Source organism: Terrapene carolina, unplaced genomic scaffold (assembly GCF_002925995.2).
Source record: "Terrapene carolina triunguis isolate 2854851 unplaced genomic scaffold, T_m_triunguis-2.0 Scaffold132, whole genome shotgun sequence".
NCBI lineage: Eukaryota > Metazoa > Chordata > Testudines > Emydidae > Terrapene > Terrapene triunguis.
The window spans coordinates 10381358-10397416 of NW_020664483.1; the positions used below are offsets into that span (position 1 = coordinate 10381358).

At 44.5% G+C, this 16059-nt stretch overlaps 1 protein-coding gene across 1 annotated transcript in view; it reads left to right on the top strand.

The window, feature by feature from the left end:
- Positions 1-16059, top strand: part of SPTLC3 (serine palmitoyltransferase long chain base subunit 3) — a 125174-nt gene that overhangs the window by 76788 nt on the left and 32327 nt on the right. Inside the window, exon 7 of the mRNA XM_026653225.1 lies at positions 6423-6528. Coding sequence (XP_026509010.1) covers positions 6423-6528 — 106 coding nt within the window. The remainder of the gene's footprint in view (positions 1-6422; positions 6529-16059) is intronic.

Consider the following 16059-nt stretch of genomic DNA (forward strand, 5'->3'; position numbering starts at 1 on the left):
GGCAGCTGGAAATGGTTATCAAAATGAGGGGGAAACTTACACTACACTTTCATGAATCAACAAAAAGTTTTCTGGGCCACATACTTCCTGAATTACTATAGGGAAAACATGTGCAAGGTGTGTTCCATAACCACCCTATCAATCAAGATTAGCATTGTACAAATAGGGCAGCAAGCTAGGACGTTGATCTCCCTCCTCCCCCAAGTAAAATAGTAGAAGGCATCCAAAAGATCCTGTCTTTTGACAAATCCATGGTTTCCCTCTAATTCCACAAATAAAGAAGTATAAAATGCTTTCAAAACTCAGATGGAGTAATTCTGGCAAAGTGAAATCTAAATGTCACTGCAAGAGAGTGGGGGGGAGAGAGACTCCAAATCTAACTGGATGAAAATGCTTCACAAGACATGTGTGGACAACTTGCAAACTTTTGGCTGATGCTACACAATCCTTTCCCCCTCAATATTATATTTTAATTTACAGACTTATTTTCAGACAGACATACACGCAACTTGTCTATCCTAGACCACTGGTGGTCCCTCTGGTCCAGCCCTATAGCAGGTTTAACTGATCATAGAATCATAGAATATTAGGGTTGGAAGAGACCTCAGGAACTCATCTAGTCCAACCCCCTGCTCAAAGCAGGACCAACCCCAACTAAATAATCCCAGCCAGGGCTTTGTTAAAATCTCCAGAAACCATTGGATGGAGCCTTGTCTTTATCTGGGTTCTTACCAGTACTACTAGCCCACCAGCAGTAGCCCCAGTGTATCAACCAGGTAATGAAAAGTTGAGGGGGACATGTTCCATTGCAGTGGATAACAAGAATATCCAGAGTTATAATAGCTGATACTAACAGAAATTTTACACATCCACAGGTGAGGCCGTAGGGGTGGGCACATGCCCCCAAAAGGCCCTGATCTCTAAAAAGTTCCAACCTCGTGCACCCAAAGCGCATATCAACTTTAGCATGGATCAGTGTGGGGAACCAGAGTCAGTGTGGCAACTGTTCTGTGTTTTGAAGGCAGCAGTATTAGACTTCCCCCAATTCTGGATCACCATGTCCTAAAGAGATGCAGAGGAAGGGGGGAAAGGGGGAAATTAAGTTCATTTGCATATATAACACCTTTATGGGTTAAAGGCTTGCAGACGTAAAACGATTAAAACATAAGCTCCTTCAATGCTATAATGCAATGAACAAACATTCTAAAATACAGGGCAACTAAATGCTTTTTTTCTTCACCACCTCCCACGCTATGAAATAGACTTACAACCGCAGTGACAGGTGTGGGGTACATAGATTAAGCCCTGATTCTGCAAGCGTTTACACTAGTGCTTAACTTTGACTTGAGCAGGATTACTCGCATGTGTTGAGCAAAGTTGAGCACGTGTGTGAGGGTTGGCAGAATCAAGGGTTTAGAAAGATTCTCCCCTAACTCTGCAATCTACCTCTTCACTAGTGCTGACACACCTAAGTGATTGCTAACCCTCTTCTCCACACTCCCCCTCGGATCCCGTGGGTGTTAGGAAAACCAGACCTTCCAACCTTAACTCCAGCTCATGAGCTTGGGCAAACGGCCTTTTCCGAAGACAGATTCCAGCACTAGTCCAGTTTAACAGTGTAGGTTCCTAAGCCGAAAGAAGCTATAGACTCTGGGGGAGATTTTCAAAGGCACAAAGAGGCATCAGGCCAACCCACATTGATTTTCTTTGAGAATTGGGTGCCTAAGTTCCCCTCTGTGTCTTTGAAAATCTCCCCCCTTTTTGTCAGGCTGATGTCATGCAGCCAGTTACATATTCTATTAGCCCCACTTCCTTGGAGTCCTTTTACCTCATAAATGCTAATGATAGTCGGACACCAGCCTTGAGAAAGGCTTTGCTCCCCCCTCAGCTTAAATGATTTGGTTTGTTTGGATATAGGATAAGGCAGAATGCAAAAAGAAGAACTTCCACTTACTAAATATTCAAAGCACTTGGCTGTTCTGGTGGGGCTGCAAATGAGTGCTCTGAATAGCTGCTATGCAAATCAGTTTAGAAACAGCAGGAGAATTTATTTACTTGATTGCCATCTAGTGGACAACTGTTCTGTCTACCTTGCATTATTCCCCACGGGGCAACAATCACAATCTCAGAACTCAGCCAGGTGAGCAATCGTTACCACAATTTGCCTGCACCCTAAGTGGCAAATTTGGAACTCCCTCCACTGGTATGCAAGACCTTCAAAAGACTCGAGATAACCTAGTTTTGCTGTGTTAGAATGCAAGCCAAGGGATATTCCATGGAGGGAGACTGCAATCCTTCTTTGTGCCATGGAGCAGCATTGTACTGGAATCATGCTAGAAAGTGTGGAAGGAGGGATTGGTCATGTTGGAGACATGCTAGTGAAATGGCCAGTGCCCAGAGACAGAGCCACAAATCCACAAAGGGAAACACCAGGTTTGTTTCTTCCTTGAATATTTGCAGTAGCAGATGTGTTCTGTCTATACAGATGCCCTGGGCTTTGCAGATGGGACAACATATTGGTTCAAAGTGGTAGGACAGGAATGTTCCTGAGAAACTAACATCAGGTTGCACTAGCAACAGTTACTCTCATTGTTGGAGTATTATTTTATTGTCCTGCCTTTTCTAACCACCACTGACTAATGAAAGGTGTTGTTTTTAAGTGAAGCAATTAATCTTATTTGGGGCTTGCAAAAGCGAAGGCTGGAGGGCTGAATAATCTTTTCCGAGACCCATCTGACTCCTACTCCTCTCCTAACATTGTGTCAATTTGTTTCATTAACCTCTTGTTCTTTCTGTTGAAGAACCTTGTATTATCTCTAACCTCCATTTAGAGGGCAGCAAATACAGCCAGTGATTGGCTGCATTGAGGGGATCCATGGAGATCTTTTGTAGTGGCAAAAGAGGGTACTAATGGTACAGCTACATTCAGAATGTAATTTGGTATTCTCCAACTCCTCTTGAACAGCCAAATAAAAAAAAGTTGCAGTTTATAATAAGTAAATCATACCTTATAAATTGACAAACCACTCAGCTCAGTATACATAAGAAAGAGTTCATGAGGAAGCACCTACTTTTTGCTAAGGGCTAAAGCGGGATATAGGTAGTGATGCTGGATAATACCTTATGCTATCAAGTCAACGGGACTACTCATGGAGTAAAGTACTGAGTAAGGTCCACAGTCTAACCCGGTGTAAGGACAAGGTGCACAAACATGGTTCATTTACTCTGCATAGTTTAAAATATGTTGGTATTGACTGAAGAGCATCTTCATAAAGTGGAAGGGTTGTATTTTCTTAGAAATATAAAGATCAAGATTAGATGTCGTAATGCTAAAAGAATAACACTGCATTCAAGTTTTATTGCAGAAAATGTGGAATTAGTGAATACAAAACATGCCAGCAGTGTTTGTAAGGTATCATTGTCTTCTCCCAGCCACCGACCTGCAAACATGGACACACAGGACTGTTTTCATGGGGGTAAAACTATCAAATCACTTTAATGGAGAGTACAGGGCCCTAATGCTCTAGTGCCACCCACTGCTTCTACAATGGTCACTGAATTCTAAGGCACTGCAAATTGCATTGTGCTCATGGGCTTCAAGCACTCCAGAATGCTTGGTGAACGTGAGACAGAGCATTTAGCCTGAATTGTAGAATTGAGATCTAGCTCTGTGTTTCAAACACCCAAATTCAAAGGTATTCAGATCTAACATTCTGGTTGACCCCTTTCTTAGTGGTAAAGGCCACCTATGAAATTCAGATCAGATCCCAGTTCACAATCTGAAATCGAATTTCCCACCCAAACTTGAAGGTGATCTGATCCAGGAATATGGACCCACGTCTAAACCACAGTAGAGTGGTAGAGAAAAGGGTTCAGCCAAATGAAGTAGATACAGACCCATCCCTCATGTATCCACCACCAACTCGATCCTAGTTCTGGCAGCAGTTGGGAAATTGGGACTGCACATTTCCAAATGCCATGCAGGGTACTGTCTCTTGAGGCATTTTGGAATGTGTACTTCCAGGTTCTCACAAACTGCAGGAAGTAATCAGCTTCAAAGAGGTTTCATCCAAAACGGCTCATGGGACATCTAATGGTCTCGGACACTATCCGGTGGTCCCGGGACATTTATACAGAGCACATCACCGGCCACCGCCAATACCGAGAGTGAGCCGGCGTGACTTCGCGCACCCTCAATGAGGAAGAGACCTGAAGACTTCCTCTGTTGGACCTTATCCCCTGAACCCTGAACCCACCGAACCAAACTGAACTCCACCATATGAGGTTCATCCTATCCTCATTACTCGGCCCACTTACTTATACCTATGACTGCCTGTAATTCCTGTATGAGTGATGTACCCTCACTGTTTGCTGACTATACCCTGATTCGTCCACCTTGTACCCCCCCCATTGGGGATATTGCAGACTGTATGTGTTATGTGCTATCCAATATCAAAATACTAACATCCCCCTATACTCTGTATGTTACCCCCAGTGACTAATCATCTATTTTTAAACATTCTCAATTAGGAGCCAAATTTTGGTACTGCCCTAATCTTTGTACATTCTTTTCTTTTTCTTTTGTACTTGCCATTCCACTTTTAAAAAAGTATCTGATTGGCTTTGTATTGTCCATAACCAATGCCTGAGGGAGCAACAAAGTTTCTAACACTACTTCAGGCTTCTTTCAAAGGAAAGCCTCATCAATGCCAAACATTGTCTTTTTGGCTAAGAAGCAGAGTCCCTTCAGGGCATTTGTACCCATTTGCATATTTTCTCTCTCGTTAGTCTTTTCCCACTCCCCACCTTTCTTGTAAAGGACAAGATTCCTCTTCTTGCTCTGCTTCATGCATCAAGATCCAAGCATTTGCTGATATTATGCATGGAACTGACCCAAAGCCGCTTAACTGAAGTAGGCTTAACGAATCTCTATTCTGCTAAATGAATTTCAAATGAAATAAACAAAGTTCTGTGGCATTTGCCTGTGTTGATCATAATGAAATAACTTTTCAGCGATTCTGTTTTGTTACCAGTCTGTTTTTAATGACTGTGTTAAACACAGCAGGTTATGACCACAATACTATTTACTCTTCTAAAACTTATTTCTCGTCACGATCCTGTCGCCTGAATTATTGTATAGAACACTCTTAACGTGTTTTGTTACAAGTGTATTGCCATTGTGATGACTTTTGTGTCTTAAAATTATGTAATTGCTTCAATTCTCCTCAGATTTGGAGTCTAAGGCTATGACTACACTACCGCGTATGTCGGCAAAATTTATGTCACTCGGGTGTGAATATTCCACCCCCCTGAGAGACATAAGTGATGCCGGCATAAATGCTAGTATGCACAGCGCTAAGTCGGCAGGAGAGCTTCTCCTGCCAACATAGCTTCTGCTGCTCACGGGGGTGGGTTTTTATGGTAACGGGAGAGCTCTTTTTCATTAGCATAGAGCATCAGTCAGCTGCAGCACTGTAAGTGTAGACGTGCCCTTAGTGAAAGGGGAAGGTGCTGATGGAGGGAAGCAAAATACATACAAATTATAATCTGTCTACTTAATCTCCTCTTTTGTCCCTAATTGTAATAATCAGAAAACAATAGCACTAGATCCTCAGTTTGTGTCCGTCAATGTCCTCCATAGAAGTCAAGGAAGCTAAGGTGATTTATACTAATTAAGGATCTGGCCCATAGATTTTATTACAACAAGCTTGCACTCCTAGGGGAAAATTTTCATGTGTCATTGACTTTCAGTAGGGCTTGTGCTCTTAAATCCCTTAGGCCTGGTCCACACTACCCCCCCACTTCGGACTAAGGTACACAAATTCAGCTACGTTTCGAACTACCTTAGTCCGAACTTACCGCGGGTCCAGATGCGGTAGGAAGGCTCCCCGTCGATGCCGCGTACTCCTCTCGCCGAGCTGGAGTACCGGCGTCGACGGCGAGCACTTCCGGGATCGATCCCAGAACATTGATTGCCTGCCGCCGGACCCTCCGGTAAGTGTAGACGTACCCTTAGACTCATTTGAAAATCTCCCCCTGTGAAGCGCAGAATGCTGTGCATTTCTTCAGTGCAACTAAAGAATTATAGACAGTTAAAATCAGGAGCTGACAAAAGTGTTTCAGTTTTATTTTTAAATAGAGAAGCTGAGAGTTTCTAATGGTTAAAGGAAAAGTTTTTCCCCGTTGAGGTGCATAGTTGCAGAAAGCTCTTCTGATCATATTATCACAAGATTAAATTCAGGTAAATTAAATCAAATATTTAGGCCTGTAGCCTTTGTACAACGGACGTGTGCATTTAGGAGACATTTCTTTGTCGATTTCTTATTAAAAAAAAATAGTAGCCAGAAAGAACTTAAAATTTCCTTTTAAAGCCCCTTATGTTAATATTTTGTTTTCTTCCTTTCTTTTATTTTTAAATAAAGACATGCAGAGCCTAGAGAAATTACTGAGGGATGCAATAGCATATGGGCAGCCTCGAAGTCGCAGAGCATGGAAAAAAATTCTCATCCTAGTAGAGGGCATTTACAGGTATGTAGGCATTTACAAATGTGTGAGTACTTTGTATTATAAAGGAATTTAATAGGCGTAACACTGAGATTGCCTGAGAAATTCAGTGTATTTTTTTAATTGCTTCACAGCTCAAGTAGGATCTTCAGTGGTCTTGCTAAAAATTGTGGGTCTGCAATATTAACTGTAATAAGGCAGTAAAGACAGTTTCAGTGTTTTATATATAAATCCTGAAGGTCAGTCTAAGCCCTAGTGTAAATAGAAGCAACTCCAGTGTGGTCCCTGTGTGTGATTTTGAATATTGGTTTGCAAAGCACTTTCCTTTGGGATGGAGTATGTGATTTAAATGCAAAGGGCAGATCTTCAGCTGGTGTAACTGTTGTAGCTTCACGTAAGTCAACGGAGCTGTGACAATTTACAACAGCTGACAATCTGCCTCAAGGTGATTAAACGGAACAGCTTTCTAGAGTTCTCTGTTACGCGTTGATGAATTGAAAAAAGGTACCGGTACTGGCACTGTATACATTTTGCATGCCCGTTTTTATATAGCATCCTTTCAGCCCAAAGGATGTCAGTGATTTACGAACCAATATTGAAAGTTACACACAAGGATCAGATTATCCATCATTGAAATGCAGCCACGCTGAATGGCAGCAATTTATGGTTTTTGAATAATTAATGCTAGTCATCCTGAGCAAGATATTTTTTTCATTAGGATTAGAGCTAGGCAAAAAAATGTGGCCGACAAATTTTTCACTGAAAAATGCAGATTCAGGTTGACCGCAACATTTCACAAATGTGTGTCAATTTGGGCAAATTGTTTCCGTGGGGAAAAAAGAGGGAAAAAATTAGAAATATTAAAATGGTTCATTATGCCATTTCTGAAATGAAACGTTTTGCTTTTTCTGGCTAGATTTACAAGGGAGTTGATTTGCGTTTATTTTTTAGAAAAGAAAAACAGTTAAAAATGCCAAAACACCTTGAAACAAATTTTTTGACCTTTCATTTTGCCAGAACTTCTGAAAAAAATCAGTTTCAAGTTGACCCAAAATGATTTTTTTTTTTTTTTGATTTTTCGGATCACAAGCAAACAAAACAAAAAAAATCAGTTACTTGCACAGCTCTAATAATGATGCCTTTTCTTTTTTCATGTCGTCATAACTTCATAGTCGTCAGCATGTTTTTTGCATAACTTGTGCCAGCTGCTGCAGAGAACAAGTCAGCCCTCATCTAAACACCAGTCACTCAGGACTGAACAGTTTAACAGCAGACCAGCTGATCCAAAGCAGGCTGAATATCTCCCTTTAGCCAGAATAAACAGAGCAAAGCTGCAAATAAACATAGCTCTGTGCAGCTAAAAGAAAGTTAAGTTTTAAGGACTTTGATCATGCAGAAATTAAGTGGACCACCAACATTTTAATGACAAATACTCCTACCAGTCACATGGCCTACAGAAAACCCTTTAGCTGCTCTACTTTGTTCAGTTTTTAAATCCTTTACTTTGGATGTGCACCAACAAGGGAAAGTGAAGGTACTTTTGTGTCATGGATGCATTGTTTAAAGTGAGCAGTTGCACAGACCCATAATGTCAACTTGCTCTGGCATTTGTCACTTAATCAATCTCCCATTTAATGGGACACTGGGCATTAGTTTTCCTTAGATCTGCAGCTAGTATTCACAGAGAATTTTCTTTTTGAAGAAAGCAGAAGAGCCATGTGTCTTTCTCTTGTTATGCACAATCACAGCATGTAAAACTTCAGAGAGAGAGTTTGATTCAAAAGCTCCAATTCTTTGCAGGGGTGGATTTTCAAAGCAGCCTACAGGAGTTAGACACCCAACAGCCGCTGACTTTCAGTGGGCTTTGGGCACCTATCTCCCTTAGGCCTGGTCTACACTACGGGATTAATTCGGATTTAGCAGCGTTAATCCGAATTAATTTTTAAATTAACCCTTCACCCGTCCACACTACAGAGCCAGTTAATTCGAATTAAAGGGCCCTTTAAATCGATTTCTGTACTCCACCTCAACGAACGGAGTAGAGCCTAAATCGATTTTGTTAATTCGAATTAGGGTTAGTGTGGCCGCACACCACCGAATTACTGTGTTTAAGTTAATGGGGTAGTGTGGCCGCACACCACCGAATTAATGTGGTTAAAAACCGAATTAAGGTGCTTAGTGTGGCCGCGCACAATCGAATTTATACAACCTGTTTCCCAAATTCGAATTATCTAAATTCGGATTAATCCTGTAGTGTAGACATACCCTTAGTCTCCACTAAAAATCCTAACCTGAGTGTGGCGCCTGCTAAGTGTTTGTCAAAGAAAGTCTGCATAAGAGGACATGGAGTCAGATACTGTACCTGGGATCTCTTGTTTTTTGTTTTAAGTGCTGGACCATTTATTTCCACTAATAGCCTTTGTATCTGTGCAAGCCAAAAGCATACAATAAAAGTAGTAATAATACCTAGCTTTCTTATAGCATCTCATCAGAAAGTAGTCCAAACATTAGCTAGTTTTAAAATCTTTATTGTATACTTGTGAGGTAGACAAATAAGAAATCGAAGCTCATGCTTCAGATGGCAAACCAGTTCTGTACTGGCTCGAGAAGGAACCCCTACCGCATTGCCACCACGATAGATCATTGCATAACTGGCTAGATGCAATATTGGATGAGAGCTGACCTGTCCATGAAGGACTGGTTCTTCTTGAGTGATGGTCCCTATGTGTATTGTACGCATGAGTATGCACACGTACCACGTGCCTGGGTCTAGAGAACTTTAGTAAGCCGGGTCCATTGGTCCGCACATGTGCGGTTGTTCTCCTCATGCTCTGAAGTAAGGATATAAAGGGCAGGGCAAACCAACATCTCTTCTTACCACCTCATGGCCTGAATAAAAATTCTGTGTCCGCTTCAATCTTCCTATTTTAATATCAGTAAAACAATTTGTAAATAGTTTTAGTGATTTTTTTTTTTTAGTTTAGTATAGTGTTGTTTTATAATTAGTATAGCGAGCTTAGTTCTCCCGGCCCAGGGAAGCTTCTCCGTGTAGAGAGGAACTATGCCAAGAGTCCCAAGAGAGTTGTGTCTCCTGCCCCTGTTCCTTCTCCATCAGCAAAAGACCACCAGCACGCCCTTTATCGCCTCACCAAAGGCATTATCTGCTGTTCCTTCCCAGGGCCACCCGGGGGGGAGCAAGTGGGATAATTTGCCCCGGACCCTGTAGGGGGCCCCCACAAGAGTTTTCAGGGGCCCCCACGAGAGTTTTCGTCAGCAGGTCCTTCAGTGCCGCCGAACACACCCGGATCAAGTGAAGGACCCGCTGCCGAAGACCCGGAGCTGCTTCTTCTTACGCTCCGGGTCTTCGGCGGCAATTCGGTGGCGAGGGCTTCTTCTGCTCTGGATCTTCAGTGGCAATTTGGCGGCGGGTCCTTCACTCGCTCCGGGACCCACCGCTGAAGTGCCCTGAAGACCCAGAGCGGAAGGATCCCCGCCACCGAAGACCCCAGGCCCCCTGAATCCTCTGGACAGCCCTGTTCCTTCCCTCTCCAAACTAGTGAAAGACAAGCGCTCCACCTGCTGAAGCACCTCATGGAGCAAGTCATGAGGCCTCATTCGGATCCAGGCTGGGGGGAGACCCCCTCAGACTGCGAGCAGAACCTCTCCAAGCATGCACTCTGGAGTAGAGGCTAAAACTCTTAAGCATGAGAAACGCTCTCATGAGAGTAGGGGACATGACCATATAGGCATAAGGATAGATCCTCGTCCAGATCTGCCTCTAAGAAAAAGGATCTCTACCCATCTTGGTCCAAGTCATGTGAGTCCTCACACATGGGTCACAAGGAGTTAGTTCCACATAAACCTGACATTCAAGAAGGCAAAGGAAAAAGGATCCGACAGTACTGGTTCCAGCTCCATTCCCCAGACCATAAGATCAGTACCCACCAGGCCTGTCTGAGAGCCCCACGCTGGGACCCCATTCAATGGTTCCAGCTCACTCCATGTGGCATTCTCTGAATACCCCGTTGGGGGCCCTGCATCTGCCAGTCCCCTCCTCAGAGGCTCCCCAAACAGCAGGAAGAACCAAAATCTTTACCTCACAGTAGAATATTCCTCCCAGGCCCAGTCCTCCTCAGAGACATCCCTATGCCCGAAAAAATCACTTTGAGAAGAAGAGGATCGCCCCCTATTGCATCCACAACTCGGAGCATCCTCCCACTGGTACAGATGGCACCGCCAATAGAGCAGGAATCTATTATTTTGTCAAACAAATCTGAGGCTCCAGACAAGTCTCTTTCTCCCACCACACCCAACGGAAACAAGCCCAGACAGAACCCACAGGAGGTTTTGGAACCATTCACTTCCTTCAGGTTATGGCTATTCAGGGGACCGTTAGTACCCTATGTCTTGGGGACTTCCCCCATCAGTCAATCCTTCTTACTAGCCTAATGGGATCCGCATAACAGACGTACTGGATCTGTGCAAGAATCACACCGACCGACCCTCCTCTCCCAACAAGTAATAACCAGCTCCATCCAAGTTTGTGGAGGAAGAAGCTGAGCTGGATCCACTGGTTCTGCCAGTTCAGATGGGTGTATCATTCTCTTCACCTGAGGAGGCAGTTGCTCCATCATCCCCTTCCTTGCCCAGTGACCACAAGCAGTACCAGGAGCTGTTATAGAGGGTAGCCACTGAGCTTCAGATACCTGTTGAGGAGGTCCAGGACACGCAGCATGGTCTATTGGATATCATCCAGCCCTCTGGATGGGTCACCCTAGAAAGGCCAATCAATCAGGTCATTTTGGAACCTGCCAGATCCATGTGGTATACCCCTGCCTCCTGTGCCCCTACCTTGAAGAGGGTTGAAAAATGATATTTTGTGCTAGCTAAAGGAGCAGAGTTTTTATTCACTCATCCAGTACCCAACACTTTCATGGCACAAGCAGCTACAGAAAGGTCCAGGACACAGCACCCTAAGACTACCCCAACTGACAAGGGGACTAAATGCCTCCACCTTTTGGGCAGGAAAATATTTTCATCAGCTAGTGTCCACTTCAGAGTTGCTAACTACTAGGTGCTGTTAGCAAAATATGATTTCTTGAATTATTCAAAATGTCTAAACTTTAAAGACAAACTTCCTTAGGAAGACAGGGCCCAGTTCCAAGCCCTTATTGATGAAGGTGGGCTGATGGCCAATACATCACTCCAAGTGGCAGTAGAAGCAGCTGACACTGCCTTTCTAGAGCCATTGCCACAGCTATAGTCACAAGGCACGAATTGTGGCTGCAATCTCTGGGGTCCTCCAGGGGAGACCAGAAAACCATTAAGGAACTTCCCTTTGATGTGTCTAAACTCTTTACTGAAAAGACTGTTTCTACACTCTCTTAAATACTCGAGGACAACCTTCCAATCACTGGGCATTTACACCCCCGCCCTGAAGAGGAAACATCAGAAGCAAACCTACAGGCCCAGACCTTCACCTCAAGCATTCAATGGCCTGTGCCTTTATGAACCATCACACAAAAGGCAGTATGCAAAGACCCAGATATATGGCTTCTTCCACCTCTGCGACGGCCACCCCACCCCACCCACTGTCCAAGGGGTTCTTTGGATGGTATGCTGAAGGAATGCATACCGACGTTGATGCCATGCCTTATTGCCCCCCGAAACTCTGTTTGCTGCCTTAAGCACTTTGCTCACAACTGGGGGGCAATAACAACAGACAAATGGGTACTAGAGATCATCCACCACGGCTACACGATCGAGTTTATTTCATCTCTCCACTACAATACCCACTCCTGGCCCATTCTCAGGGGGTTCTCACTCTCACAAGGAGGTTCTTCACCAAAAGGTAAAGTCTCTCCTTCCAGAGAGAAGCCATAGAATGGGTGCCACACTAACATCAAGGGAAGGGATTCTACTCCCGTATGTCTTGGTCCCCAAGAAGTCTGGTGGTTGGAGACAAATTCATGATTTACACCAGCGAAATGTATTCTTCCAAAAAGTAAAATTCCATATGGTCACATTAGCATCAATAATTCCCTTTTTGGAACAGGGGGCACATGGTTCGTGGCCCTCGACATGAAAGATGCTTACTTTCACATAGACATTCACCTGATCCACTGAAAAATCCTCGTATTCCTCATTGGGAAAAACCACTTCCAATTCAGAGTGCTCCCATTTGAACTAGCTCTGGCACTCAGGGTCTCTACAAAAGTCCTTTTAATGGTAATGGCTTGGATGAGAAGACACAGGTTTATTGTCTTTTCATATTTTGATGACTGGCTCCAGACAGGCAGATCCAGCAGGGAATTCCAGTTGGTGACCCTGTTCCTGCTCCAGCTAGTATCTTCCCTGGGAATCTGTGTCAGCCACAAAAAGTCGACATTGACTCTCACGAGGTCCATAGATTTCATAGGTGCAACTCTGGGCTTGACTACAGCAAGGGCCTATTTCCTGTTGGAAAGCTTCCATACCAGGGGTGATTTGATAAAATAGATCACCCTCACATCTCAGACTATGGTCAGAACCTGTCTTTCCCTCCTAAGTCATATGGCCTTATGCGGCCACGTAACACCATTCGTCAGGCTTCTCCACTGCTTACAAACCCGACTTCAGTCCATTTACTCACCAAAGATAACCTCAGTGCTAGAGTAGCAATTCCAGCCAAAATTATGGCCTCTCTTGCCTGGTGGACAAATCCAGAGAAAGTTCAAGTGGGAGTTCCTTTCCTCACACACACACACACACACACCTGAGGCAACTATCATCACAGATGCTTCTCTCTTAAGTTGGGGAGCCCATATTGACAATCACACTGCACAAGGCACCTGGACCCCTGGGGAGGCCAGAATCCATATCAATTTACTGGAATTAAGAGCAGTCTATTGGGCCCGCAATGCATTCCCTCCACTCCTCCAATCCAGACATACCCAGGTTATGTCAGACAGTATGACAGCTGTCTTCTACATAAACAAATGGGGGAAAGGGTGGGAACAAGATCTCCTCCCTCCCCCCAGTGCAGATACAGTCATCCTCTGGAACTGGTGTATTAGAAACCACATAACCCTCTCAGCAATATAACTACCAAGTGCACACAACTCCCTAGCAGACAGTCTCAACAGACAGTTTTCCATGGGCCATGAATGGGAGAATTGCAATTCTGTTCTGAATGAGATCTTCACCGAGTGGGGAACACCATCTTGGGATCTCTTTGCCTTGCAAGGGAACAAGAAACTACCCCTATACTGCTCCGGAGCAGCTATGGCCGTGGTCTGAAGGGCAACGCCCGGCTGCTACCTTCACAGACCACCTCAGGTGTGCCTTCCCTCCCACCCTACTAATACCACAAATTCTGCAAGAGATCTGTCACAACAGGGCTCAGGTCATCCTCACCACACCCAACTAGCAGAGACAGTTCTGAGACCTCCTGTGGATTTCAACCTTCCCTCTATCTCTCCCCCCCCCCCCCCCCCCCCCCCCCAGCATCCACCTATTTCCGGATCTGCTGTCGCAACACAATGTACAATCAGGCACTCCCCAACCCAGGACCACTACAACTGCAGGCCTGGTATTTGGATGGGCATCTGACATAGAGCACATGTATTCAGTGGCAGTTCACTCCATTCTCAAAGCAGGAAGGGAGATGCTACTTGGCCAAATGGAAGCATTTCTCCTTTTGGTCATGACAACACTAGTTATCTCCAGAGTCCTCTAGGATTCTTGTTATTCTAGAATACCTCCTTGCCCTTAGACATTGGGCCTCTCAATCAGTTCCATATGGATCCATCTTGCAGCAATCAGCACCAGTTGAGAACCATACTATCTTTACTCATCCTGTGATGAATAGATTCCTAAAAGGACTTGTTAAAACTTCCCCACCAGTGGTGAGACCAACATCACAATGGGGTCTCAATCTCATCCTTTCACTTCTCACCAAACCTCCCTCTGAACCATTAGCAACTGGTTCTATGTTCCATCTCTCAATAAAGTTGCCTTCCTACTCTCTATCCCAGGAGGGTGAGCAAGCTGAGAGCACTCATAGCATATACCATCTTTCATAAAGAGAAGGTCTTTCTTTGCCTCCACCCAAAATCCATTCCCAAAATAATTTTGGAGTTTCACATGAATCAAACCATTCACTTACGAGTATTTTTTCCAAAAACTCATACCTCTGATGAGAAGGGACAGCTTAACTTTCTAGACCAGTGGTTCCCAAACTTGTTCTGCCGCTTGTGCAGGGAAAGCCCCTGGTGAGCTGGACCGGTTTGTTTACCTTCCGCATCCGCGGGTTCGGCCAATCGTGGCTCCCAGTGGCCGCAGTTCACTGCTCCAGGCCAATGGGAGCTGCTGGAAGCGGCAGCCAGTACATCCCTCGGCCCACGCCGCTTCCAGCAGCTCCTATTGGCCTGGAGCAGCGAACCGCGGCCACTGGGAGCCGTGATCAGCCGAACCCGCAGACGCAGCAGGTAAACAAACCGGCCCGGCCCGCCAGGGGCTTTCCCTGCACAAGCGGCGGAACAAGTTTGGGAACCACTGTCCTAGACATTTTATCTAGAAAGCAAAACAATCAGAAAAACTCCTAAATGTTTCATCACCGTAGCAGAGTGATCAAGGGGTCAAGCTCTATCTGCTCAGAGACTCTGTAAATGGATACCAAGCTGCATCATCCTTTGTTACCAATTAGCTCACATTCCCCCCCAACTTCTGTAGCATCTCTGTAAGACATACCGTTACAGATATATACGGGGCGGCTACCTAGAAATCCATACACGCCTTTACATGACCCTATGCATGGGTGCAGACTTCTACTGCAGATGCAGCTGTGGGGATGGCAAGACTACGGACATCCATACCATCTGCATCCTCACACATATCTCTTGTTTGACTACAGTTTACTAATCTCCCATGTGTGGAATATACATAGGGACCATCACTAGAAGAAGAAATGGAGGTTACTTACCTGTAATTGGAGGTTCTTTGAGATGTGTGGTCCCTATCTGCATTTCACTATCTGCCCTCCATCCCCTCTGCTGCAAATCATGAACGGATTCCTGGTAATATAGGAATTGGAGAGGTATTGGCCCGCACTGCCCTTTTGTACGAGCAGCACGAGGACAACAACTGTGCTTGTTCAGACCAATGGATACTGTTTACTAAAAACCTTTAGATTCAGACTCATGGTGTGCATGCGTCCCCACACGTGGAATACAGATAGGGACCACACATCTCAAAGAACCTCCAGTTACAGGGAAGTAACCTCCATATATTCAATATTGCTAGGTACAGATTAGCAGACCAAAACCAATCCAGTATATTGGTAATAACATTTTAAACATAAAAGGAAGGGTGAGGGATGACATACTCTAATTCTTCATTTTATATGTGCTTGAGCTGCTGTTTTCTCTCCTTCTGACCCTTTCCTTTCTTGGACTCTGATTTTGAAGTAGCAGCAAGACTTTCCACTACCTGAGTAGGCTAGATTTAGTTCTTTTTAGTTTTGACAGTTGGTAAATTATCATTCTTACACGGAGTAGTGAGGAAGAGGGAAGAATT